Source organism: Fistularia commersonii, chromosome 5 (genome assembly GCF_037954325.1).
Source record: "Fistularia commersonii isolate RoL2024-O1a breed Wild chromosome 5, RoL_Fcom_v1.0, whole genome shotgun sequence".
NCBI lineage: Eukaryota > Metazoa > Chordata > Actinopteri > Syngnathiformes > Fistulariidae > Fistularia > Fistularia commersonii.
In genome coordinates, this window is record NC_141288.1 from 17,268,678 (window position 1) to 17,293,269 (window position 24,592).

The 24,592-nt window shown below is 41.0% G+C and overlaps 1 protein-coding gene across 7 annotated transcripts in view; it reads right to left on the reverse strand.

The window, feature by feature from the left end:
• Window positions 1–17,158: 17,158 nt before the first annotated feature.
• dock4b (dedicator of cytokinesis 4b) overlaps window positions 17,159–24,592 on the reverse strand; it is a 128,778-nt gene continuing 121,344 nt past the window's right edge. For 2 of the 7 annotated variants that reach the window (XM_086147068.1, XM_086147065.1), the window contains 4 exons: window positions 24,414–24,486; window positions 22,025–22,141; window positions 21,393–21,454; window positions 17,263–18,415 (listed from right to left, as the gene is read on the reverse strand). In XM_086147068.1, coding sequence (XP_086003194.1) covers window positions 17,960–18,415; window positions 21,393–21,454; window positions 22,025–22,141; window positions 24,414–24,486 — 708 coding nt within the window. In that variant the 3' untranslated portion in view covers window positions 17,263–17,959. Of the gene's footprint in view, window positions 18,416–21,392; window positions 21,458–22,024; window positions 22,142–24,413; window positions 24,487–24,592 lie in introns of all 7 variants that reach the window. The other 5 variants (XM_086147067.1, XM_086147064.1, XM_086147066.1 and 2 more) reach the window with 4 other exon arrangements.

A 24,592-nucleotide genomic window follows, 5' to 3' on the forward strand; every position in this document is an offset into this window, starting at 1 on the left:
ATTTAATAGCATCCAAGAGGAATCTTGTTTTTTGATTTAGTCTTATTGCATTTGTTAATCAGCCCACATAAATGCCGTTTTGAATTTGATGAACATTCTGCTTGAAAGCTGAAATGTCACTGTCTCCGTAGTTTTGTGTTTAGGATCAAATTCCTGAAACGGTGTGTTTGTGTGCCCTGTAATGATTATATTAATCAACACCTACAACAGCAGCAGCAATAATAATAATACTAGTTATTATTATTATTATTATTTCCATTACTATTACAGTTAGTTACAGTTATAATAAATGTATAGATTAATTCATAAATAAATGCATTTAAAAATAATCAATACAGAGCAGAATTTTATATTTCATTATTTTTTCTTTGTTTAAATAAACACAAAAGAAGAAAGCATCACAATGTATTATACATCAGTGGTGTTTAAGTAGCTGTTTTAATAAATTACTACTATCCCGGTGGAAAACACTGCATACTGTGAAATCGACATCACTTACTTTAACTGCTCACAGCACGGCTCACACACACACACACACAGACTTAATTCATTTGATATTGCTCTAGATTGGAGTTCATCCACCATTAAAAAGGAGATGAACCGTTTTTTTTTTTTTCATTATTATTATTTAGATCAAAATGACAACTAGCATCATGTGGTCACTTGGGTACCAAAAACGGCCTGCTGCTTTCAACATCGCTATTATACCACTACAGAGCAACACGCATAATAAATCAGTTGCCGGAGGAGAGGTAGAGAAGAAACGGGCAGGGGTAGCATCGATGGTAAGCCTATTTGAACAAGATGAGCACGGAATTGATTGAACTACTGTTGATTGAAGTGGAGGTGTAAAGATGCTCCGTGTAAGAAAAGATGCAATGATAACTGCAGAGATAAAAAGGCATTTTATGCTTGGTTTGGCTTTACTTGGTTTCAGCAAAGAACTTCCTAGACATATGATCTTCTTTAGAAAAACAGGGTAATGTCAGTCAGAAGCTGGTTTTACCGTAAATGGCAATGGTTCAATGCTTTGAGGCTGCAGTCAGTGGACAAGAGTTTGAGACATAAGTAAACAAAAAAATACGGATACAAAAAATGAATAGTTAGAAAAATAAATCTTGAAAAAAAAATTAAAAATTCACAAAATGGAAAACTGGACTGGAGATCCAACAAAGTCTGTGTACAGGAAAGGAATGAGCAGACTGTGCTTCCACAGGAAGCTCAGATCAATTGAAATATACAGCAAGATGTTGGAGATCTTTTATCAGCCTGTCTCAAGTGTCATCTATTTTTCCATCACTGTGCTCCTTCACATCGCCACTTTTAAAGTACATTTCATCTCAAAATGAATAAAAAGGCCAGAAATCCCAATACAATAAAAGCAGTAAGAATTTTGAAAATATATCTAATATCTACATATACCAAATAAGCATTACATTAAAAAGACAATTGCCAGATAATTACCAAAATGTTAATTTAAAAATGAAGCTACTTCTGGTTCTAATCATCAAAATGATGAATTTTAGTCCACATCATGAATGCAGATTTTTCCTAATTCAATGTTTATATTTTCCCTATCATTTATTAGAAGAAGAGGAGGGAGAGCGCCATACTGTGCAAATCCAGACTTACGTTGGCGTAAGAATCCGTTAGGGAAGTGGTCTTCACTGTCCTGCATAGAAATAAATCAACCTGCAGGTTGTGAGAGAACATGGACAGGGAGTGTGTCTATATTTAGGAGCTAGGTTAGCTCCCATGATTAAACATGAAGCACAACCATTAACAATTTAAAGGTTAGTTTCTCTGCAGAGAAACATACATGTCGTTCCCCGAACGGCACATATGGCAGTTTCTGTTCTCACTCTAATTATGACAAAGTCTCTGTCCGACCGTGTAAGTTTGTCGTTTATATTAATTTTTCATTGTTCATTTCTTAATTATGAGAGCCGTGAATTTAGCATGTAAGCTTTGCAACTCTGGGAAGATCCGTTGGTAGGGAGAGAAGTTAAAAAAAAAAAAAAAAAACAACAAGAAAATGATGAAAAACAGGGTAACATTCCGCAAGAACAGTGTTTCATCAATGTTTCAACACAGGTAAGGGGTTGAAAAGCAGGTCTCAATCAATGAATAACTCAGGTGGTTCAAATTGTGGGAAGAAAAAAAAATTGAAAGCGTCTGATGCAACACAGATTGCAGGCAATTGCCCTTGAAATACTAAATAATATGACAGATGTATCGAAAAAAATTGAGTCACCATCTGCCGACGTGCAACACAATGAGCCCGTTTCACACTGCCGTAGTACCTCAACCGAAGATAAATAAAAGTGATCACAGAAGCCAGAATGCTGTCTTACATCTGAATTATGAGGCTGACACCAGAGGAAGGAATCATCTTTTGTTCTCCAGACAAAGCACCCACGACTTCCAATTAGCGCCATCTCTCTCTCTCCCTGATGAACACGTCGCAGAGCCTTCCCGGGGTTTCCCTCTGCTGTTCGTATTTGATTCACACCCAAGTCGATATCAACACTTGCATATGAGCACGTTAGCAGATGATTAAAAATGCCCAAAGTGGTTAATATGAGTCATAGTTAAATGGACAGTTCACTGAGCAAAGCTGACGTCTATGTTGCGCAGCTCTTGCCCTCATGAGAGTTGCTAAGAGTGCATGAAGCTCCACACACACACACACACACACACACACACACACACACACACACACACACACACACACTTAGGACCACATTGCCTCACTCAACAATGAGCATTGCTCAAGATGGTGAACGGGACATTTTCTTTTACTGGCCCGCCAAGAAATGTCATTGTGCTATCAGTATCAATTGAGCCGCTGCTGTTGTCACACATTGTGGTTTATTGTAGTGTGACTGCCAACGCCTGAGTGCATTACCCTCATCCCTCGCGGTTGAAAACATCAAGACCAGAATCAGCACATGAGAGAACGCCAGTAGGTATATTTCATTATTTCCTCGAGCATGAGTCGCATCTGCTCTTGGAGGTTTTTCAGTTGATGGCTCTTGATGCAATCAGAAGGGACAAGCAATCTTCATCTCCGCCTGGCAAGTACATGAAGTAAAATATCATGAGCGGTAACATGCTGCTATCATTTCCAGTAAAGACAATTTTACTTTACAAGGTGTATAATGCCACTGTCATATACATTCGGTTGGACCGTATCGTCCTGTTTCCAGGATCCGGAGCCCTGTTTGGCTTTTTATTACGAGATAATTTTGCAGCGTCTGATGTTCCTGTTGAAATTGGCCGGGGTATCAAATAAAGAGAAATCATAAAATAACACTTGAGGTGGCAACGCGCCGCTGGCACACAATACACGACACATGCTGACAGCATTTCATTTATTTGGATGACTAATGTTACGCGATGCATTAACTTTAATTAAACTGAATTGCGCTCTGTGTCTCGATTGTTTGTGCGGGTCCTCGTGTGGGGTGGAAAGAACTTCAGGCCCCTATGTGTCTGTACGTTTTATTTCAGTGCCATTGCACTTGAGATGTATTCAGATTAGATTGACCAAGAGACATCGCATTACCTCGGGCCGTGCGTGTTGTTGAAAACGGCGTGCGATTAATCATGATTAGCATCAACACCCCCCCCCCCCCCCGCAACGCTTCCGCACTTTCTCACAAGAGAGAAGCACAGAGTAAAAATCAAAATCACAGAATCACACCAATGACACTTCGATTTTTTTTTTTGCTAATTACATTGTTGTTTAGAACCAAAATGAATTTCCCTTTGGAGAAGCTGTCAGCTGCTGGGTCTTCTCTGCCCGGTATTATCGCTCAGAATGCATGACCTTCTGCATAGGCTGTAGGCTAGTGTTTGGAAGGGGCAATTAACTTCGTGTCGATCCATTGATATATCCATCTATTGTGCTTAGCAGAAGATAGACTAATAATACATTGGCAAATGAATGGCCGACTTCATTGACAATACGCACGGACTGAATTCTAACTATGCCAATATATCTATTACATAGATCCGGCCTCAAAAATGTCCGGATTGACGACAATAATTTGCATTAGCTACGGGAACAAAATGAGCGAGTGCCTGTTAAATCTAAATGAAGTGCCCGTGTCAGAGAAAGCCTCAGTGTGAAAAGAAGAAATACGAGCATCCTGGCGTTCTACGCTGAAGCCATGGCAACCGTGATAAAGGATGGAATTACAACTGAAAGCTGAAGCATTTTGTATCTATAGATCTTTCCATTTGGCTTCACATGTTACGGAGAGGAAAGAGGAGGAAGAGTGATGGAAAAATCCTTGACAGCCAGGTAAATAAATGAGACCATTAAACCCGCAGCTGCACGGCCGAGCTGAGATGCAGCAACTGTCAAAGGGGTTTCTGAGCATAAAAGATCGAGGAAATACTGAAGTGGTCGCACATTGTGTTCTAATGCCAACCTGTGTAACCTGGAATATGAGAAGCAACCAGAAACAGCGAAGACCACGCGGATATATATGACCATCATTCCAACAACGCTGTTTACAGCAAGGCGGTAAACGTGCGGGACGAATCCACAATAGAAGGGGGGGGGGGCAAAAATCAAATTAAAAAAAAAAAAAAATTAAGAAAAAAAAAAAAAAAATCAAGCGCAAAAAGCCGCAAGACCCTCCAATCTTAACAGGCAGTTTGCTGTACTGTAAATATGTCCCACTTGCAGGGAATCAGTGTAAAAGGCAGCTAGCAGCTGGTGCTTAGCGGGGTCCTGCTGGCCCGAGCCTACAGCCGCTCCGGCTCACTGATGAAGACAGATGGACTGGGCCACAGCCCCGACGCAGGAAACACCCCCCCGAGCCTGCAGATTAGAGCCAAGCTTCCGATGGAGCCTGATAGCCCGCTGAGGGAGGGAGAGCTGACTGGGCAGAGAACTAATACTCCGAACACGGACACCTCTTCTTATGAACTTTTGAACCGGGAGACGATATGAAATGAAGTTGGCTGAATACCAATGATTGAGAGAGATGGCGCGGTGAGTTTAAGCCGGAAAAAAATTGAAAGTAGCAAGGTTATCTGCGGGTGAATGATGTTCTTTGTATTGAAATAATTTCAGGTCAGGAACAATTATGTCATCGACAGAAGAGTTCATGTTATTGTAGGGGGCGGGTCACGTTCGTCGTCATTTTTCTGGCGTTAAAAGTGGGAAGCGGATAAAACAAACATGCGTGATTTCAATGCGGTCAGTCAACCGCAAACATAGAATATGAATTTGCTCCTTTCGCATATGATCAAAACCTAAAACAGCCAATTTGGGATCTGCCAAACTCCAGCTGAGTCAGGCAATATTACTCACAAAGATGAAAAATAGTCAACAAATTACCTGAAAATTAGCAAGAATTTACTGAAAATGTTCAATAACTTACAAATAGAATGTGATGTTATAAATGAATAGATAAAAAAAAAATGTTTGTTTTTTAACCCATACTAATTACAGATGCATTTTAGAGTCCACATGCTCTTCATTCGCAATTTAAACTAGGCATGAAAGTCAATGAATGTCTGGGTTGCCGAATTGAATTATGCTGATGAACTGTACGGCTCTTCACATTATTACAGATAGTGTGAAATCTTTCAGTCCCACTTCTAGTAAAAAATGATGTTGGGGCAATTGGACTTCTTGAAGACGTTTTAGCTCTCGACCGACTGGCTTCTTCAGTTTCACAAGACCAGGAAATATTCTGCTAAATTTATTTATGAGTGTGTGTCATGTGTGTTTGTGTGGCTCGGGGCACGAACTCCAGGGACTCGCGCACCTTGGAATCTGAACAGGTTTCTGAAATTACCTATTCAGATTCCAATTTAGGTGAAATTTGAAATTCACACTGCTGTTCCCGTTACCTGGATGACTGAGAACGTTTATAGACAACAACAGCAGCAACAAATAATAATAAATAAATGCTCCGGATATCAAGATATGTCAATGTTTTGCCTGTTTTTGCTCATCCAGTTCCGTTGACCAGCGGGATTCTCAGGCTCTGAAGAAAAAAAGATCCACGGCAGAAACAAAATACAAGTTAAATGTAATATTTCTAATATAAATTTAAATTTAATGAAAATTCCCTGAGTCTGCTCATTGACAACCACCTTTTCATGGCAGCATTTGAACCAGGGTCATAACCGAAGTAAACGTCAGGGTAAAATTCAGCATTTCATTAAATATATAGAGTTCTTTGCATTACTTGCAAATTACCACCTGTTTTTTTCTTTTTTATTTAATTTTCAAATTCTAGCCTTTCTTTAACTTGAACTTTTACTTCTATTCTTTTTTATTATTGAACCTGAAAACTACTTGCTGAATAAGGAACATCTGTTCTGATTCTAATGTAGTCAAAAGAGAAACAAATAAACAAAACAAAACAAAAAAATATATACACCCCCCCCCCCACCCAATGATGACAGAACTTAATGTTGCACAAAAATATAACTTTGTTGAAGTATCCTCAAGGTAATCTTTGTTGAGGTTCATGAAATAAGTGGCTTATACCACTGGCATTCTGTCAACCCACAGAGCTCATTATTTTAAATGTGCTTTTTTTCTTTGATTGTCGTTGGCATCGCTGCCGCTGCTGTACTGTGTCAACTGCGGTTTGCTCCGCCTGTCAATAGTGTTCAATGTTGCAGACACCAAACTGCGAGCCTTGAAAATGTCAGCGGAGGCAGCTATAGAAAAATCATTCATCCCTGAGTATGACTTTTTTTTTTTTTCCTAATTTCGCATGCAAGTAAATAGAAAGAAAAGCCAAAGTGTGCAGTTAGCGGATCAAGGCAATGTTGAAGCGTGATACACATTTGCTGATTGGGCGGAAAGGCATAAAGCAGACACATATGGAACGCTGTTATGTTTAGCCGGCATATACGAGACGAACGAACAAGAACTTTTATCGTTGCGCTGATGAAGTGACCGAGGTGGCCTGAGTTCGCGTGAGCGGACACCCGCGGGAGGATGGTTTATTGATTGGTGGAGCCCCGTGTTACATTTGGCTCAGACACACCTCTGATTGACTTAGTGTGATGAGAGCATAATTAAGACTGCAGCACATTAACAGATGGCCGCAGTAACACATGGAGTGAGAGCGAGAGTGAAGATGCCGGGTGTAAAATTTATATCAGACCAGGGTGTTTGCAGAACACAGATGCTGCTTTAAGTTGTCTGGTCTGTGAGACTGCAGCCAGTTCTTAATATCTAGAGGGTGCATCACTTCCTATGAATGAAAAGTGTGACCTTTTGGGTTCTTTTTATGATTTACAGCACATGTGTCAAACTCAAGGCCCGCAGGCCAAATATGCCCACCATGTCATTTTATGTGGCCCACGAGAACGTCTTAAAAGGTCCGATTATCCTATTGTCTTAAATACCGTAATATCCAGACTAATGAGCGTACCTCGATATAAGCCGCACCAGCTAGCTGATCGCTGCTGTCGAAGTCGTCTTCTTAGGTGTCCGATGTGAACGGCCTCAGAATTTCCTGGTCATTTCATCGATCCAATGTGACGAGGATAAAAGTTTTAGCGGTGTTAAGGTTGTGAAGCCCCCCCCCCCAAAAAAAAAACAATAAATTAGCTACATTGTTGTTTTTAGCCGTACTGCTCAAAGCGTGTGAAAAATAACGCAGCTTATCCTCCGGAATTTACAGTAAGTCAATCGTGTGCACCTACCAAAAACTACATTTCCCGCAATTCATGCCCATCATGTTACCCGCAAGGTGACGACATCCCGCCATGACACTTGCACTATATCCATATCAATGTGATTTTCAAAAAGTGGAATTGAGAAATACAAATGATTCTTAAATGTCCAGGAAGAGAAAAATTGATGCAGATGGAAGGTTGTTTCAAGAAAGCTGGGAAGGCGAATATATGTTTGTGTTTCAAGGAGAAAAAGTCTTTCGTCAAAGAGGACAATCTACGTCGACATTTTGACACCAAACACAGAGCTAAGTATGCCAAAGTTCCAGAAAAACAACAAATTGTCCAAGAATTAAAAGCCAAAGTACGATGGCAATAGAATTCATTCACGAAAACTGCGTCCAAAAACACTGCATTAGTGAAAGCTAGCTTTGTAACAAAGCATAGTAAAAATGTTTTTGTTTACATCTATGCAAAAGTATATGTAACATTTTGGCTTTGAATGAGTAATATATTCAGAGTTATTCAACATTAAGGAGTAGTTACATTTATTTTAATTTTTTATTTGGTTAAATTTAGATACATTTATACTGTTACCGTTACATGTGGCCTTCGGTGACAATGAGTTTGACACCCCTGATTTATACCATGTTAAAATAGAAAAAAAATAGAAGTAGCACTTGTTATTTCTGTTACAGTCAGAAAGGCCAGACTGAGATGGTTTGGACACGAGTAGAGGAGAATTTGTGTTTATATTGGTAGAAGGACGCTGAGGTTGGAAGGAGATAGGAAGGAGGAGGAGATTTATGGATGGAGTGAAAAAGGACACGTAGAAAGGCAGAGAACGGAGAAAATACCAAGGAGAGAGTTAAAGGGAGGAAGATGATTGGCTGCGGAGACCCCTGAAGGGAACGGCCCGATGGAAAAGAAGGAGCAACACTAAATCTTTTTATGTATTATGAACATAACAAGGCATTTCTTTGGTGAATAGCTGCACGTTTAAATGCGAAGTGCCAATCATTTTATTACTAATGGAAAAAAAAAAGACTTAAAATATGACTCCTATCTCAGTTCCGACGGGTGAAGATGCTTGAGAATAGGCATTTTAAATTTTTGAACGACAAGCGGTTCAGAATATACGCAGCAGAAGTTGGAAACTGCCTCGAGTGCAGCGAGTTGGACTTAACATTCTATTGAAGTTAACAGTAAAAGCTGTGCGCGCTATCACAGATCAAGTGAGTAACAGGCTGATAATTGCACACAGTGTATCTGATTCTTAGGAACTTGGTTTTATACTTGCACAGAGAGGCAGAACCTGCAAAAGTTTTCCCGCGGGCCAACTTGAATGCACACCCTCGAATCAAAAATCGGCATCTGAACATCAGAGCGTCTGAAAGGCCGACGGCTTCTTTAATCCCCCCCCCCCCGCGCTCAAATTTACAGAGAAGTTATTTCTCATCTGGAAAGTTCAACACAAGCGGCGAAAGCGGCAGCCGAAGAGGCACCGAGATGGTCGCTGAGCTGTTCTGCGAGCGTTTCGTTTTTTTGGCGCGCTTTTTAACCGCCCTCCGATTGTGAAAAGACAACTCTGTCAGAATGTGTTGCTCGTGTCCGGGGGGAGCGGGGGGGGGGGGGCGTCCGCTCGCGGCCGACGGGTGAACCGTGGAAAGGATAATGCGCTGCTTGAGCATGCATGGTGTGATTGCTGCAGGAGAATGGCTTTACTGGGCTATTACCGCTTCAGTTAGACAGTGCGGAATTGTTCTTTTGTTCTGGCACTGAAGCTCTGGGGGGAAATTCTCACAATGAATTCCTATTGATTTTTCTGGTCATGTCATCAAATTGTATGCGGCTTGAATTGTGACTACTGTTTTCTCGTCCGTTCCCCGAGGTTCCATTATCTATTAACTTTATTTTCGTCCAATTTTGGTTCAGCTGAGCTAAAGAGAGGGGACATGAATGGGAATAGGGACACTTCTTCGCAATTTAAGTCATTAAAGTTCAAACACATTTGCTTGATTTCGGCGCTTCGTTTGAAACCCTTGTATTGTCGCTGTGGTGTTGTGACACTGATGCTACTCGATGGGTCGGGTAGAAATATTTATGCAGCAGGGTATCAAAAAAATAAACACATGCACCATTTCAATACAGAAATTCAACATGTTTACAGCACTAATAGAGTGGAAAGACTCTCTCTCTCTCTCCATATATATATATATATAAATATATATATATATATAAATATGTCCTCAGTCATCATCTCGTCCTTTCAAACAGCTGGCACTGATCATGTGGATTCCACTCGACACAGATTTTAGCTTCCTCCCGCTGGTTGGCTGTGTGCTTCAGAATTGATTTTAGTACTTTAATTATAGTGGAAAAAATGAAAGGGTGCTGACAGAACTCCTTATGAAGGAGCTACATTTGGGCTTATAAGCTTATAATTGGGCTTATATGCCAAATTGTAGCCCGAGTTATCTGGAGGGTCCCTTTCTGAGAGAGAAATGTATCTTAATAATTTTAGGTTATCGGGAAATCGGGCTCGCTTCTTGGAAAATAGGTTCTTTAAATTAAAATCCACTTGTATTCTCTGATGAAAGCTCTGAGGAAGGGGTTCAACAATGAAATATTATTAAATTTTTTCTTTAAATCATAGTTATTTCATATCCGTTGCATTGTATTTCTTTTGATTGCGATCTTATTTTGATGTTGTAAAGTGCCTTTTTGAAAGGCTAATTTTGTTACTATGGTATTATTGAAACTGAAATAGACTGGGTATATTCAAATGAAAACTACATCTTCAATAGGTATTATTTCAAAACTGGTATTTTGTGACTTTTCCTAATATGTCTCTGTCTAGCCGAGGACAGAATATACTCTTCTGTTGCTACTCCTGCATTCAAAAGTAATGCATTTTTCTACCGGTGAGAAGAACTGCATGCTGAACATCAAATCTGTATGAGTTAAAGATCTCCTAAGCTTAAAAATATCACCCGTGCTCAGGATTATTAATGTGTGTGGGAGAAATAAGGAACTTTTCAGAAACACAGCTAGCCAGGCAGGACGGCGGCGATTACCGGAGTGAGCGGAGCAAGGAGAGAATAGAATTTTTAATTTAATATACATCCAACGGAAATTGGGAGTCGGGTGAAAGTGAGAGGTGAGATAAGGGCGAAAGAATACCTTTTAACACGGCTCAATTCGAGGCTTGATGAAGCCGCCCTCTGGTCCTGCCGTGCTGGCTATTAATCCAAGGAGGCTGGAGCAAAAGCCTGGATCAAGAATCCTTGGCGGACCCGGGGGGGGAGGGGGGCGCTCAGTAAACGGGGTCGCTGTTTGCTGACCTTCAAAGGATGACTCGCTGGGAAGGACAGGAGCATATGGTAATGAGGGAGCTGCAGTCTTGAGGTTCAAGTGCTGGACAGAAGAGTCACACAGGAAGGATGGCAGCTGCATAACAATACATACAGTATAGGGTGGTTGTATTTTCATCGATACGGTCTGGGTTTGACACATTGAATCAACCAGGAAATATGCCGTGCAGAAGCAACGCAACGCTGACCTTTTTAACATTTAAAATGAATTATTTAATGATTGGAACTTGAAAAAAAATAGCAAAAAATGATAGAGAAATGAGACACAAATAAATAAATATAGATATAAATGCTCTATCTTCCCTGTTGTGTCAAAGCCTGATTGAAAAAAAATTCACATTAGAGTACATGCATCTTGTCAAGAATGTTGTCCGATAGAATATGTATAAAAATTCACATTAGAGTACATGCATCTTGTCGAGAATGTTGTCGAATAGAATATGTATTTGGGAGTTCGAGTACAGACTCACTTTGGGTGATTCTTTGCTTTAACCTCAAATTTAAGAAGATGACAGAACAGCACATTGTGATGGGAAATGCTATCCAAAGGATTCAACGCTCACTGTGTCAAATCCCCCTTTAATGCAACTCCTAACCTTTCGGCTAAAAAGCGTTCGTTCTCATATTCCTCTGGGTTTTTACTTTGCCTAAAGCATACTGATGATTCCAGCGTCCGCAGATTGAATATACTTCATAAAAAAAAGAGTGAAAAAAGTAACTGTTGCATTGCAGCATCGAGGGTAAAACTTTGCTTACTGGTTTTAGCCCCTGTTTTTGTGCTAAATTAGGATGTATTTTCATTGCCTTACGTAAAATAACGCAATATCTGCTGGGCTTATTTTTCCTGGTGGAAATGTGGAGCGATGACCGAGACTGAAATGGCTGAAACTTTTGGAACAATGGGATCAGTTGGAATTTAGGCCAACTTTGATTCTTTCACACAGTGTAACTAGAAAAGTAGAAAGAATCCGGTCCTGTCAAAGAATTGATGCCCCAACACCCCGTAGACTCAAATTTTAAGACTGTCAAGTAAGGGGTGGAAAAAACAAAACAAAAAAGCAAGTTCAATTTAAACTTGTAGTTATCGCATTTTTGATATCACAAAGGCCGTTTTCTATCTTGTATACTGCAGAAATCCAAGGTGGCAACAGTTCCAGTCTCAATGCAATGAGGAAGAGCTTGAGCAGCATCCCACATGCAGGAGAACTGTGAGAAAAACGGTTCAACCTTTCAAATGATTTGCTTCAACTAGTCAGACAATTCAGTGATATCTTCGACGTTTCTGCCTATTATTATTATTTCGTTTGCTTCACGAAAAGTGGCGCAAACTTTGGCGCTGCTGTATTCAATGGATTCTCTAGAGGTTCCATGAACTTATGTTTTAGGGTCACGCATGATTTTACACAATACAATTTTCATGGCTGTGTCCTTGAATATTTGATTATCTTTGCTGCTTGTCATTATTCTTCACAGTGTCTACATGAAGGTTGAACCCCGCGATACTCTTTCCTGCAGTGGGTTTAGAAAAATGCTGGAAAATTCCGCTCACATCCATACAGTAGTTCTCGTCGAAGAACATACGCTCGCTCAACCGCATCTCCCTGATCCCTTTTTGTTTCGTTCACCATTCAAAGCGTTTGAAACCCGCAGTCTGACTCCCCATCCGACTGAGGCAACCGTCCTCGGAGGACGGCGCAAGTCAAAAAATTAAACTTCACTCATCACGCCATTAAAAACAAGCCGGAGTATTTGAAGCTGTCAGGTGAAAATCCCCCAAAAGCTGCAAAACACAACAGGAGTGGAGCAGAAAGATAAAATGTGCCATCTATTCTTGCATGTCTCACTTTGAAACTTCTCCTCAGCATGCCTGTGAGATGGAGCTCCTTTGCTCCCTGCAGAGCTGTTCCAGCTTCCTCTCTCCCGGGAGAGATTTTGCAGCGCGAGACAAACACCTTGGGTTTTCTCTGCGGTTGTGTGTTCTCCAAAATCCACCCCGGGCAACTTGAAATTAATACTTAGCACCATCTTTCCCCCTGATAATTATGTATCATCACCTATGAATGTTATAAATGGAGAATGTTTAGTGTCTTTATAATAGGACAAAACATGTTCGGCAAAAACCCTTGTTCTGGGTATAATGAATGCTGCAGTGTTTGGAAATGTGCTGAATTACAAGGAGCTCTGCAGGTTTATAATATTTACATGCCATTACAACTGTGTGCCTTCCAGCTATAGTTCCTTTTTTGTTACAGGGAAACTATCTATGGCCACATATGCAAAATACCATTGTCCGGGATCTGCACAATTTTGTTGCCTGCTTAACTCCCTCGGTGTCCTTTAACCAGGACAGCCATTGTTTCCAGCCCCTACAAGCTAAATGCAGTTCCTCTCTCAATAATGGGCAGATTGACAAGGCAGGGAAGGTTTTAAAACCGACAACAATTCTCAAAGGCTCACTGAATGGTGGAGGCATGTCTCTCCCGTCACTGCAATACGCGCCCTCTGTTGCAAGGAGACTCTGCGATTAACAGGGAATTTATTGCTGACATGATAATTGCTGTCAAATTATAGCCAACCACCAACAATTATGATGAGTGCTGACAGGTGAAGTGAAGTACCGCACACACGCGGTGTTTATTCGCCGTCGCACACGCCGAAAACGCGTCGATACAATTTACAATTGTTCAAGGTTTCTCAGTCAAGCAGCAAAGCTCCCTCAACAAACTGCCATGGGACCGCTTCTGCCGGACTGTGTTGGAGGGTAATTAGATACTTTGTGACGAGCAGGGAACTCTTCCCTTGTGTGACTTTGTCTTCTGCCGTCACACACTCCCAATTCATCCCCCGCCTCGCCACATGTGCCTCTGAGACATGTTTTGGCAAAAGCTGGATTTTAAACACATTGACTAGGTCCGCAAATTAACCAGTATCCCAAGAGACCACATCCACACATACTATATATTTAAGAAGCGCAAAAACACAAAATACGTATGCCTCTATATCAGACCTGGGCGTTTTACGTCCCACCAAACTATTTTCTTTGAATATTTTCATAAGTATTTTCAATCAATATTGAATTTAGAAACTCCTTTATTTTTTTCCTTTTGTTTAATTTTGTATGGATGATTACATAAAAAATAAATGTTGGTACATTTATATGATCATGAATGATTTTCAAGTAAAAAAAAAAAAGCCAAAAAATTAAATTACAATTTTCATTTTATTCAATTTACATGATACCTAGTTAGCCTGCACATAAATATTAAATAAGAAATGTGGCTAGCCCGCCAGTCCACCTTTTGCAGCGGAGAAAAAAAAAAAAAAAAAAATATATATATATATATATATATATATATATATATATATATACACACACACACACACACACACTCATATAAAAAAAGACTCTTACTTCTGCTGAGAAAATATCAGAAATATCAAGACCTAGTAAAACCTAGGTTTCCTAATCGTGTTATTTTGTTTGTCTGATAATATCTTGTCATAATTGCATTCAGCATTTATTTGATTTCTAATAGCCATACAACGATGGCACAAATCAGACAACAGTGTCTTTGGATTAACTAATAATTTTACCACCTACAGGTAAAACATAAAGGTGTCAAAATACTTAAAATACTACCTTTAGTAATTTATGATTAAAGAATTATTGTAAATAACATTCTAGGGTACAGCAATATGTTTTTTTTTTCACCTTTTCCATTAAAATGAGTCCATTCTTTGGACTTTTTATCGCAGCCAGTTTCATGTTTCAGATTTGCATTTGTGTCTGCTGAGTATTAGCCCTGGACTGACTTTTAAAAAAGAATTTTGATATGAAATAAATATTGTGAAACAAAACAAAGTAAAAACTAATGTGACAAATCATGCTCATGGCCTTAACTGTTGGAATTGTGAGAAATCAAAACAGCCTCCCGGCACCAATCTCTGCACATTTCTCATTCAACACGATCACATTTGAGTTTTCAAATGATATTCAAAAATGAAAATGACACTCTCTGACTGCAGTCGGAAGTTAGTGTGGAGAGTCTCCAGCTTTTAAAGGCAAAGTGATTGGAGGCATTTAATGCTCATATTCACCCTGATCCTAAGTTTAACAATTTCCAGAGCATTGTTTAAGGACATTTAATTTGGCGAAAGAGTCGTTTGATTCAAACTGAAGCCAGATGGAAAATTTTATACAACTAAAATGAATATTATGTCCTCGATTCTATGGTTTCATTTTTTACCTGATATAGAAGATCCAAGATCATTTGTAGCCACATGCTTAACTTGACAGTGAAGGCGCATGTTGATTTAGCATGCTCACGTTCGCCGATTAAACAGCTGGGACTGAGGGGGAAGGGCAGCAAACCCCATGGTCACAGCTACAAATGTAGCGTGGGGAAAAATTCACTTTCACTTATTAATTCACACCAAAAGTTAGTGAATAAATTCAATCTTGGCTAAACTTGCTGCATCCGGGTAATAACATCGGTGATAAGTTCACCCTTTTTTTTTTTACACTCCTCCCCTCGCTGGAAGTGAGATTTTGGTCTCTCCCGCCAAAATCGTACTTCCGCCTTTCATTCGTAATTCGTTGACCGTGTACCACGTGACATTCGTTACTTCCGCCCTCTTGCGATGGCGCAGAAAAAAAGAGAGAATCTTTGCGGTTACAATTATCTTTTTTTTTTTATTTGCCACTACAGTTAGATTTTTAACCATTTTCAGGGCTAACACTCAGATACCCACTTCAAAAAATAAAATAAAAATTGAAATAAAAAATAAATCACCTTCGGCCATGAATCAGATACAGAGCAGGACTTTCTCATTCCAAGTCTCATCCTGTCGTTTTACATATTTAATAAGCTCGCGTAATGTTATTTCATTAAAATAAAATAGAAAAAAAAACGTTGGAATCGCAGACACCTATTCCACTTGGATCTGTGCAAAAGTCAGACTTTATCGTTCCATAAAAGACAAACTGAAGTCAAGAAGCCCCAAAGTCTAATAAAGTTCAATCAGTTTGTTATACATAGGGCTGTTTATTGAACTTGTAAATGTGTTATGTGTCATTGTGCATGACCTTTATGTTTCTACACTCACAAAACAATAAAAGTTTGAACATTTATAATAATAATAATTTGCTGCTTCAACATTACATTCAAAGCTGTAAATTGTTATAGCTACATTTTGTTAAAAACACATTATTTACATCAATTGTAATACACAAATTTTATATTTGGCATACTTACATTAATCTCATCATATAATTTACAGGTTCTCAAGTACTGATTAATGTGAATATTTAATCTCCAAAAGTCACAACAAATCAAAAGAGGAAATTAACCATACGAAAATTAAACATACAAACAATACTAAAGCTAACTGCCCCACCCACTCCCCCCCAGCCCCTCTAAAAAATTGTTTGTTGAATTAAAGATCGATGAATACTTGATGCCGAAATGCCCTCTATTGTACAAAACAGTGAGAAATCTGCCAGTCACAGAACACTTACTTCACAATGTGGCTGAACTGGATAATATTTTTCAGTGCAGTCAACTCACATCCGTCTACTCATTCAAACAGAAAGTAAAATTCGACTGTACAAATATTTGACAGGTATTAGTTTGTGAATATTTTTCCAAAAAAAAAAATGTCTCAAATTTTGTTTCAGTGAGACAGTGAGACTCTGCTTTTGTGGCATTCATCGTAGGAATCCTGATCAAATAAATGCCAAAATCGTACATGTTGCCATGATTTACGCGTGACGAGTGATGTTGCGTTATCTGTGTGTCGTTTTAAAATCACTGAAAAAACAATTTCCGAAACACGAGTGTTTCCCAGGTGTTCTTCGAGGTACCGGTTCAATTTTAACTTCCTTTACAGCAGATTGTACATTTTCCTTTGGCACAATACGTTTGTAAAGATTTGTTCCTGTGTGTGTCATGCAGGAGTAATAGGATGTGTTCACATAAAGGCAATGGTCGATGAAAGAAGCCCAGGCTGAGAAACATGCGACCGCACCGACATTTATCTTTGCATTTGGTCCAGATTTATGATGTGCTTGTTAATTCTTGACGACTGTGAAAACCACAATACTGACTTCAAAACTCTAGAGCGGAGGGCAGTGTCGGCTGCAGTTTACCTCTGACGTGAAAGTCAGGGATAGACAAATAACCTGAAATCATTGCTGTTATTACTATACTTAAGTGACTATCAGCAAACCTTTTTTTGATTTTTTCTTTTTTTTTTTTTTGTACGAGACAATTAGAAAAAAATGTGGTCAAATTAAAAGTCCAGAATACCAGTAGCTTGTTTGATACAAACTCAGTGTTCTTATCGTACCATCGCTTGTGTGGATATGACTATGAGAACACATCCTTGTATACTGCGTTTTAATCCAAATGCATACTCTTCCTTTAGCACCTTTTTAGTAGTACAGTGTACAAATGTACAGTTATTAAAAAAAAAAAAAAAAGGTAGCGAGAAACGTGCAAGATTCACGGATAAAAGACTCTGTTTTCAATACTTAAGGCAAAACAATTTTCATATATACCAATATACATATATCTAAGATTATTATGTCTATCAAAACTGTGGTTTTCTAGAGTGTTCTGATAAACAAATGTTTTTGACTGTGTGGGTGAACTGCGGCGCACACTCGAGCTAAAAGTGCAGAATGACCAAGTCAATGTCAATGCAATACCTCTAGTCAATATAAAACGTTATTTGACTCTTTTTTTTTTTTTTCCTCTAACCGCCAGTCAATCTATAGGATTGTGTCTTTTATCGGAGTGTCGTCTGGAATGCCTGGTTGAAGATCGCAGGAAAGAAGTGAGTGCGCAGTAGAAAAGTGCAAAGTATGCCAGTGTGTTTTGTTCCGCCCTCAGCGCTGAACCCAGACCGGAAGGTGTCCCAGACTATAGCTGGGACACCTTCCTGGGTAGAGGCCTCGGTCTGGGGACCCGGGGGTCGGAGGTTCCGTCCAGCTTCATGCTGCCGGTGCGGAGCTGGTGCGGTTTGGGCGGCAGGGCTGGCGGGTCTGTCTGTGGGGGAATGGAAAGACTGTGGGGCAGCGGCACAGGCCTGCGGGGGTTGTTCCTCTCGTACACGCTGTAGGGGGGCGGCGTCTTGTTCTCTCTGCGGATCGGTTCGTCCGAACCGCTGGAGACAGAGTTTGGCAAGGTGGCGGGCGGAGGCAGCGGGTGACTCGGGTGGTCGCCGCTCGGGAACTCGGTGCCGGAGGCCTCGGACACGCTGCAGCGGCTCAGCGAGGAGATGCCGCTGCTGTAGCTCCCGGAGAGAACGGGGGAGTTGGACACCAAGCTGGCAGACTGGCACTCCGTGGGCGAAGGGGTGAAAGGCGGCACTATGGTCTGGAAAGAGGAAACAAAGCAGTTACCGTTATAAGATATATTTTCTCACGGTTTGCCCAAAGTCGAAATCGGATGAGCCAAAAAGCTGCAGTTTCAGACATGAACGCCAATAGGGTTCTGCTGCCTTTGAATAGCCGTAAACAAGGTCTTCTTTCTGATACAATGGAAATAACTTGCACTTTGATAAAGCCTCCCCGGTCTGGAGCTTCTTTGTCCGAAGTAAAATCTATCCAAATTCTAACGTGTTCCACCCTTGACCAACTCAGCAGCCCTTAATATTCCCGGCGGTTTCACATAATGTTCACAAATGAACGGACAAGGGCATGTTGTAATCTGGCGATACCCATGGGTATTTAGAGTAACAGTAGTGTTCATTTCATTACCGGTCTAAACAGTCCATTGCACAGAGCTCAGTGATGTGAAAGTACAATACACTGACTGGTAGCTATGAATTGATTCATATAATTCTGTTTAATATTTTTCTTATTATAATTTTTTTTTTAAATTAGCTTATTTTACATCACGCTATCATTATTTTTTATTTCATTTGTTGCCCTATCCGTGGTCAGTGATGTGAAAGTACAATACACTGACTGGTAGCTATGAATTGATTCATATAATTCTGTTTAATATTTTTTTTATTATAATTTTTTTTTAAAATTAGCTTATTTTACATCACGCTATCATTATTTTTTATTTCATTTGTTGCCCTATCCGTGGTCAGTGATGTGAAAGTACAATACACTGACTGGTAGCTATGAATGAATTCATATAATTCTGTTTAATTTTTTTTTTAATTATAATTTTTATTTTAATTTAGCTTATTTTACATCACGCTATCATTATTTTTTATTTCATTTGTTGCCCTATTCTTGGTCAACAGACCCCTAAGGCCACTTTTATAACATTCTGTGAGAAATTAGCCGAACGCGGTGACAAACGTCCACCTCGATGGCGAAAACACAGAGAGCAACTGAGGGTTTGGAGTTTTAGGGCCTTTGTCACCCGCTCAACAGTATCGAATGCCTCGGATCAGACGGGCACTTGCTCGCTGGACTTGAGCCTTCTGTTGGAAATGTTGACAAATACGATGACGACTATGACGAGCGGTGTCGTTCGTGAGAGAGCGTACTTTTGATGAAGAGATCCTGGTGACAAGTTTTGAGACAAACTTTTGGAAAGTTTCATATGAAACATGCTTTACTTAAAAAAATTATTCCCACTCAGGATTTCATTAACTCTCTCTAGTGTCACTTAACCGCACAATCTGTCTTTGCACAAGAGAGAGGTCACAGGCGTTGACATTTAATGCTCAACGGATGAGCGAGTCCAACGGATCGGCTGCCTCCAACTTGTGTGCTGACACAGCCATAAGGCAACAATAAATACTTTGTAAAAGGAGAGAGTCGGGGAACAGATTGAGAGGCTCGGGCGTTTTCCACTCCATCAAACCAGCCGGTGCGCCCAGACGAAAAAACACAATATGCCGCACTTCCCCCTTAAAAATCTCATCACTCATCAAAACATTTTTCTGAGCAATTACACCTTGGTGCCATTATATCTGCTCCATCTTAATTGGATCTAGCAGAGTATACAATTGATCAGTAAGGTTGTTCATCAAACAGGGTGCGCGAAAATGAATACATTTGACACGCACGACCGGTCGTTTTCACGCGGAGGCCACGCCAGACGAAAGTTAGAACATTTAAAACCGAAGCGGCCCGAGCAACTTCACGCCTGACCCAGTTTTCCTGAGAGGGATTGCCACTAAATATCAGTTTTTCCCTCTCAATATGAGTAACTGCCATCCTGTCAGCCGTGCACCGTGCTGCTTTCTGCAGGTTCACCGCCGTCCCGGGGCTCGGCGGTCTGGTAATGGGCCCCCGGCTGCACTGAGTGATGTGCGAGATCTCCGCGTGCACGTTCGCGCGGCGGATAATGGGATCGGCTGGAGGTCCGCTGAGGACCCGTCTCCGGCTGTGCTGTGACGGGCGGCTTCGGTGCTTTGCTGCAGGCCCCACTCACAGGCGACATACAGCACCCCAGCAACATACGCATGTGCAGACACACACACACACACAAAAAAACACTGTGATTGACAGTGCATGCTGAGCACCGAGCTGTCACTCACACTTCGGTTTGCTGAGCTGTTCTCTCACTTTATTTCCACCCTGTACACGCGCGCGCGCGTGCGCGCCGCCGCGGTCCACGCACAAACATCCTTGATCGCTCTGACATGTCACGCGTAACAATGCTAGAAGCTCAGGACTTTTGCTTGTCAGGAGCCCGTAAAGAAAGTAATGGTTAGCGGGAGACAGGCTCCTCCTCAGCCATTTTGAAACACACTTTCTGCCCCCTTTTAGACCTCAATCAGCACCTAGTTCTCTTTCTGATTATAGAGGCCGCTATAAACTACTAAGAGGCCCCTTCACAATAAATCACAGCTTGTGGACGAGGATAGTAATCAGCTTATCTGCAGATAAACACGAAAACATTTGTGGTCATTCAAATCAAGGGCTTTTTCCGTGCCATTTTATCTGAGAGCGACCGAGCAGAGGGCACCGATTAATATCGGAGGAGGGGAAACATAACAAATAGGATTTGTCTTTGAAATTTAAATTCATTTCAAGTGCATGCAAATGAGATGACTTTGGATTTGCATGTTTCTCTTGAGCCTTCTCGCAGATCCGCTCAGACACTTAAAACACGGAGGGCAATTTATGGCGTCTATCACCTGCGCGTTTAGCTAAAGCCCTGCGGCCAACATCTTGTCGCCGAACTAGAAAAATCAGCGACTCAAGAGCCGTTAGCAGCTTTTCGCCGCGCAGCCTTGAGCTGACACGCGAGGACTCCGGAGTCGGACATTTGCAGCAAAGTCCCGAGGCTGTGACTAAGCAAGGCTGTCTTTAGGAAAGAAAAAGAAACGTGAAGAGAAAGCCAAACTCAAAGGCCAATGAGAGGCGTGTCGGGAACCAACCTTTTGCGGGGATCTGGACGTGGGGACGGGTGACTGCGACCTCATGTTTTTAGCTGAAGATCCTGCTGACAACCAGATGAGAGAGAGACATTCAAATTAGTGCATGGCTCCCCTGCTACTCACCACAATGAGACACTATGAGTCATGCAAACACACACACAGACACACACACAGAGCTTAGAGGTCTGGTAGCTTAAAGCATGAATGAATCAAATAATTGCTGATGTTCCGCAGGTCCTTCAGGTTTTAAACTGTTTCTACATATAACAGCTGTTACTGTCTGATGCAACACTGGCGGATAAAAACACATACACACTCTCTCTCCGAGCTTTCCAAAGCCACATTTGTGAAGAAGCGAAGAAAGAGAAAGGGCGTTAGTGGATGGCGAGGGAAAAAAAAAAATCGGGGTGTAAATAAAAAGGAATTGATTTAAGTGATGCAAATATGCCAGACTCGCTTGAATCGTCACATCTCGCGCCGCAGCGAAGAATTATCAGGACCGGAAACGAGCACGTAGGCGGAGGTTAAATGAGCGGCTGCCGAGTGGCTCGGATGGGAAAAGATGCGGGAGTCGCCCCGGACCGGAAAGTGGTTAAAGACGGAGAGGATTTCCCTTTGATCGGCCAGTTTACCTGAATACGGTGGCCTAGGAGGGACCGGAGGACAAAGCAATTTGCCGACAGAGTCAGAGAAGGATGGCGCGCCCTCTTTGACACTGTCTAGGCTCCAGCTACTGGGTGTAGGTCTCACTTACAGTGCACAGAGACATCACAAGTCACTCAACAAATCATGGGATAACACAACGGGATATGGTGAACACGGTAAAAACACAGGAGCATGCGTGCCGATGTGGACAAAATGATGCAACAAATAAACAGCGGCCGTAATCTCAGCTAACTCAGCGAGAATTCAAGTCCGTGGAAATATCTCCTGAAATGATAATGGTAATGGTATGATTCTGAGCTTTGCGTTATGCATTCATGGTTTCTATTTGCAATTGTAAAATGTAGTTGTAATCTTAATCAAATAAAAATGCTATTTGGTCTCAAAGTTTTTTTTTCTTCCCCTTTTTCCAATTCATTTGCCAATTTAATCACTCAATATTTTTTACTGTCTCATGCATTTTTGAGTTTTATCACATAAATCTGCAATTGTATAATTTGGGGCGAAAACGCCGACCATTTTTCTCGCATATTTATGACTTTAATTTAATACTTATCCACTTGGTCGTTAATTTTTTTTAATTTCCGTATCTACAATGGTGAGCTGGCATGAAACCAAGGTGATAACCCTGGTTTCATGCCAGCGAGGTATATTTCATTTCAAAAATAAAGTTGATTTTTAATTCACTCATATTTTTGCCATACTGAGGAGGCATTGTAGTTTTGTAAGTGAGGTCTCTTTACCCACACCTGAGTTTACTTTGCAAAAATGAACTCAAAAGGTTGCAAATGTGTCAATCTGGAAACCAATCACCGGCATAAAAAAAAAAAAAAATCTGTATCTGTGGTCTAAAATTGCCATTTCCGAACCCTTCTTTTAAAGATATCACAGGTTTCGTGTGAATTTTTACACCTTTCTCTGACATATTTATAAAGCCGTCGCGTTGCCATATGGCGGCGGGGCATCTCACCTCGCATCGCAGTAAAATCTAATGCAAATGTGTAGATTTGTGTGTGAGCCGCGAAGGAGTTCTCACGCTCGTCCCCAAATTGCTCCCGACTCCCTCTTTAATTATTCCATGAAGTGCTCTCTGAATCGCAAAGAGGACGCGGTGTTCATGTCACACACGCTGCTTGGATAAAAACTGACAAATTTGCCTTTTCAATTTTTTTTTATTTTTTAAGATACACGTGGAGGTTCAGCCTTCAACTGCATTTGCCAAGAAATGTAGGAAATAGCCGTCTATTTTAAGTAAAATGACAGGCTTGGGCTTCAGTTGATGTCCCTTTATACCTATATATAAATGTCTATTATATAGGTGTCAAACTCCGGCCCGCGGGCCAAATTTGGCCCGCACTATAATTATATTTGGCCCGCAAAGCCATACCAAATGACTATTAGTGCTGGCTCGCCGGTATAATCTACAGTGTATGTATCGCTAACTCTACAAATCCCAGAATTTTCTGCTGGTGTTTTGGCACGAAAATCCCAACAGGACCCATAAACGCCCTCTCCTCTGTGTACAGTAGTCATAGCGACCTTATGCTAATACTGGCACCCTGCTACGCAGGCAGAAAACAGGATTTTGCATGTGTGCAATATTAAGTTATATATTGTATAGCATTAAGCTATGCTTGTTCCATATTTAGTTTTGAAGCAAAACTTGTTTGAGTCCATATGATAAGGTACATTGTTATATCCGGAGGAAAACTTTTTTTTCAATAAATATCAATGTTGGCCCGCGACTTTGTCCCAGTTTTGAATTTTGGCCCACTGTGTATTTGAGTTTGACACCCCTGGTCTATTACATGTAATTTATCCATCTAAAATGAGGGTAGATGAAAAGGTGGAAGGACGACATAGAAAGCACATCTGGGTGGAAGGCCTGCATGATATGTGTGTGTGTGTGTGTGTGTGTGTGTGTGTGTGTGTGTGTGTGTGTGTGTGCGGATGTGATGCTTCATGATGTAGCTGTGTGAAGACATATCCCTGCAGTCATAGCGTGGTGGACTGCCACACACACACACACACACACACACATGCTTGCACGTCTGGACTGTTGACCGCCACACTGGACGTTCATGTACACTTCAATGAATAAGAGAGCTGCTGTTAGTTATTGCTGAGGCACCCGCATATTAGTCCGCTCCACTGATGCAAACTCCTGAATGACGGGAATGGCAATGGACACGTTGCGTGAATGAAAAAAAATATTTAAAATTGAAGAATTGTTCTAATAAAGGGTGTCTGTGTTGTAGTTATTGAGGAAGAAAGGGCCTTCCTGAGCTGACTGTCAATTTTGACGCTTTCTGTAAGTGTTTGAAAGGCCGGGCGGGGGTGTGAAATTCAGTGGTATACCTTTGTCTGGCGCTGAAAGGTTGGGGTCACTCCGTGGCAAAGTGGTATCACCTATCTGATGAGGAGGAGCCCGCTGCGAAAAAAAAAAGACCAAGGGATTTCAGTTTCCGGAAAAATGGGAACAGAGAGCCGGCATCGTTTTAAAGCGGACCGGATATCTTCATCGAAACAGGCGAGAG